General features: G+C 32.6%; 1 protein-coding gene across 1 annotated transcript; it reads left to right on the top strand.

Annotated features, from left to right (window-relative positions):
- Positions 1-212: 212 nt before the first annotated feature.
- On the top strand, positions 213-1,893 carry LOC145055195 (transcription factor MYB48-like). The gene is made up of 3 exons (XM_079003497.1): positions 213-419; positions 607-736; positions 1,245-1,893. Exons 1-3 carry the CDS (start codon positions 293-295, stop codon positions 1,756-1,758), a joined length of 771 nt encoding a protein of 256 aa, XP_078859623.1. The 5' UTR covers positions 213-292; the 3' UTR covers positions 1,759-1,893.
- The last annotated feature ends 499 nt before the right edge of the window (positions 1,894-2,392 follow it).

Here is a 2,392-nt window from a genome sequence, read left to right as displayed (position 1 = left end):
ATATATATACAAAATACGTTGTCATTATATAACTTTAATCATACCTTATAATACTACCTAGTCGAGGTCATTGGCAGCACGTGCGTACCACACGTTGGTGGAGATTCAATATTTCAAATTGCTTCGATTTTAAAACATTATCACTAAATTCCACTGGCCACCCCACTAAAACTAGAAATCATATGCCACTATAAATATCAAAACACTGGTGTCAAGCACTTGCAACACACAATACAAAAAAAAAAACAAAAAAGTGTCGGATTGTAGAGAGAGAAAGCTAAAACAAGCAAAAATGATTCATGTAGAGGAGGATGAAACCCTAAGAAAAGGTCCCTGGACTGAACATGAAGATGTTCAGTTAGCTTTTTACGTGAACATGTTTGGCGATCGCCGATGGGATTTCATAGCAAAAGTTTCAGGTTTGAAGGTGGCGGGAGATACAAATATCAAAATTTAGGTCTAGGGTTACCATTTATGTTCCAGGAGAAGCCAACAAAAGATTATTTTTCTCAAAAAAAAAATATTTAACTTGTTTTTGCCCTTGTGTTCTACCCAAATAAATCTTTTGGGGGGGAACTTTTTTTGGTGAAATTTTACGTTTATCAGGTTTAAAACGAACCGGAAAAAGTTGCAGACTGAGATGGGTGAATTATCTGCATCCGGGGTTGAAAAGAGGAAGGATGACCCCTCATGAAGAGAGGCTAGTTCTAGAATACCATTCTAAATGGGGAAACAGGTTTGATCACTTTATTTTATTTTATTAATTTATTCTTCGATTTTGATATTGCTTAGAGTATAGTTATATGGTTTTTGTTCTTTATTCTTTTCTAATGGTTGTCGATAATCCTCATCACTTAAAGTTTATATGCTGATTCATTATTGATGTATATGCTTTGATTAATATTCTTGAACAGGGATCTGATTGATTAAATCAATTTAATTCCCATCATGGGGTAACAAAAGTTGTACTCAATCATATATTGTTTGAATATGTGATTTAGTCAAACTATATTCACGATTTTATGTTTCCTAACTATGAATAGTATATATGTTCTTTTATTTATGTTTATGCGATATACATCAATTATGTGGTTAGTATGTAGATTTTTGTTTCGTTTAACACACTTTATATTGTGTATGTTCTTTTATTTACTACCTAAAAGATGCATAAATTTATGGAAATTTAAATTTCAAAATTTTATTTCGTTAAACATAATGTGGGTACCATGATTAATGAAATGCAGATGGTCAAGAATCGCTAGAAAATTGCCGGGGCGTACTGATAACGAGATTAAGAATTATTGGAGGACTCACATGAGGAAAAAAGCTCAAGAACACAAAAGGGTTTCATCTCCATCTTCATCCTTCTCTAACAGCTCTTCATCCTCATCAATCTGTACTAACGATCCCACAGTTCAATCGATGCCAATGAATGAGACCAAAGAAAGAAGCTTTTATGACACAGGAGGGATCGAAATGGTGCCTGCCTCTAGAGGCAAAAACACCAACACCTCAATGAAGCATAATAAAGATACTAGTGAAGAACAGGAGAAGATCTATTCGATGGATGAGATATGGAAAGATATAGATTTATTAGAAAATGATGATCTTAAACCGAGTTTTGATCATTATAGCGACGTTACACCTTCTCGGATATGGGATTATTCAGTCAATAGTTTTTGGATGATGGATGGTGGTCAACAAGAGTTTGGTACAGATATGTTTTTCCCGGCAACAAGCGAGTTGTTAACAGGTTAATTAAGTAGGGGTATTCCATTATTAATTTGGTGATCGTAGTTGCAATAATTTCCTCTAGGTACTTGTATATATTTTTTAAGGGGTGATATTAAGCTATGTCGATCTGTGTTATATTGAGGAGATAAGCTTTGTAAATATCTTATGCTTTTGGTTACCCTAATCAAATCTTACACTTAGGGTCATAATAAACTTCAGTAATAACAAAAACTAGATAATAAACATTAAAAGGATGCGAAATGACCCAAGTTGAATTTGGTTTTGGAACTTAAATAGCATGCGCCTAAACGACAAATAGATATTGTTTATGTGAAAACTTCGTATAGAGCTCTGATCAATCAAAAAACTAAAGCTCGAATTCATAACAAAAAATTCACTGCAAATAATTTGTAACTATTGATTTTGAACAAAAAAGCTCTTGACAAATTAAAATTGGATTTTATGTACACCTTGTAAAAATGTAAATGTCTTGTAAACAAAATATTCAAACTTATTAAATCTTTTGATTCTCTTTTACCAATGAATTATAACTAATGCATATTCCTCAACTCTCTTTAATTAAATATTATGCCCGTCGCGTGTTGCGGCGGCACCAATATGTTTTGTAATTTGAATTTTGACGATTATATTAATAAAA

Source organism: Lactuca serriola, chromosome 5 (genome assembly GCF_051521515.1).
Source record: "Lactuca serriola cultivar US96UC23 chromosome 5, Lser_US96UC23_V15, whole genome shotgun sequence".
NCBI lineage: Eukaryota > Viridiplantae > Streptophyta > Magnoliopsida > Asterales > Asteraceae > Lactuca > Lactuca serriola.
This window is presented reverse-complemented; position numbering and strand designations above follow the sequence as displayed.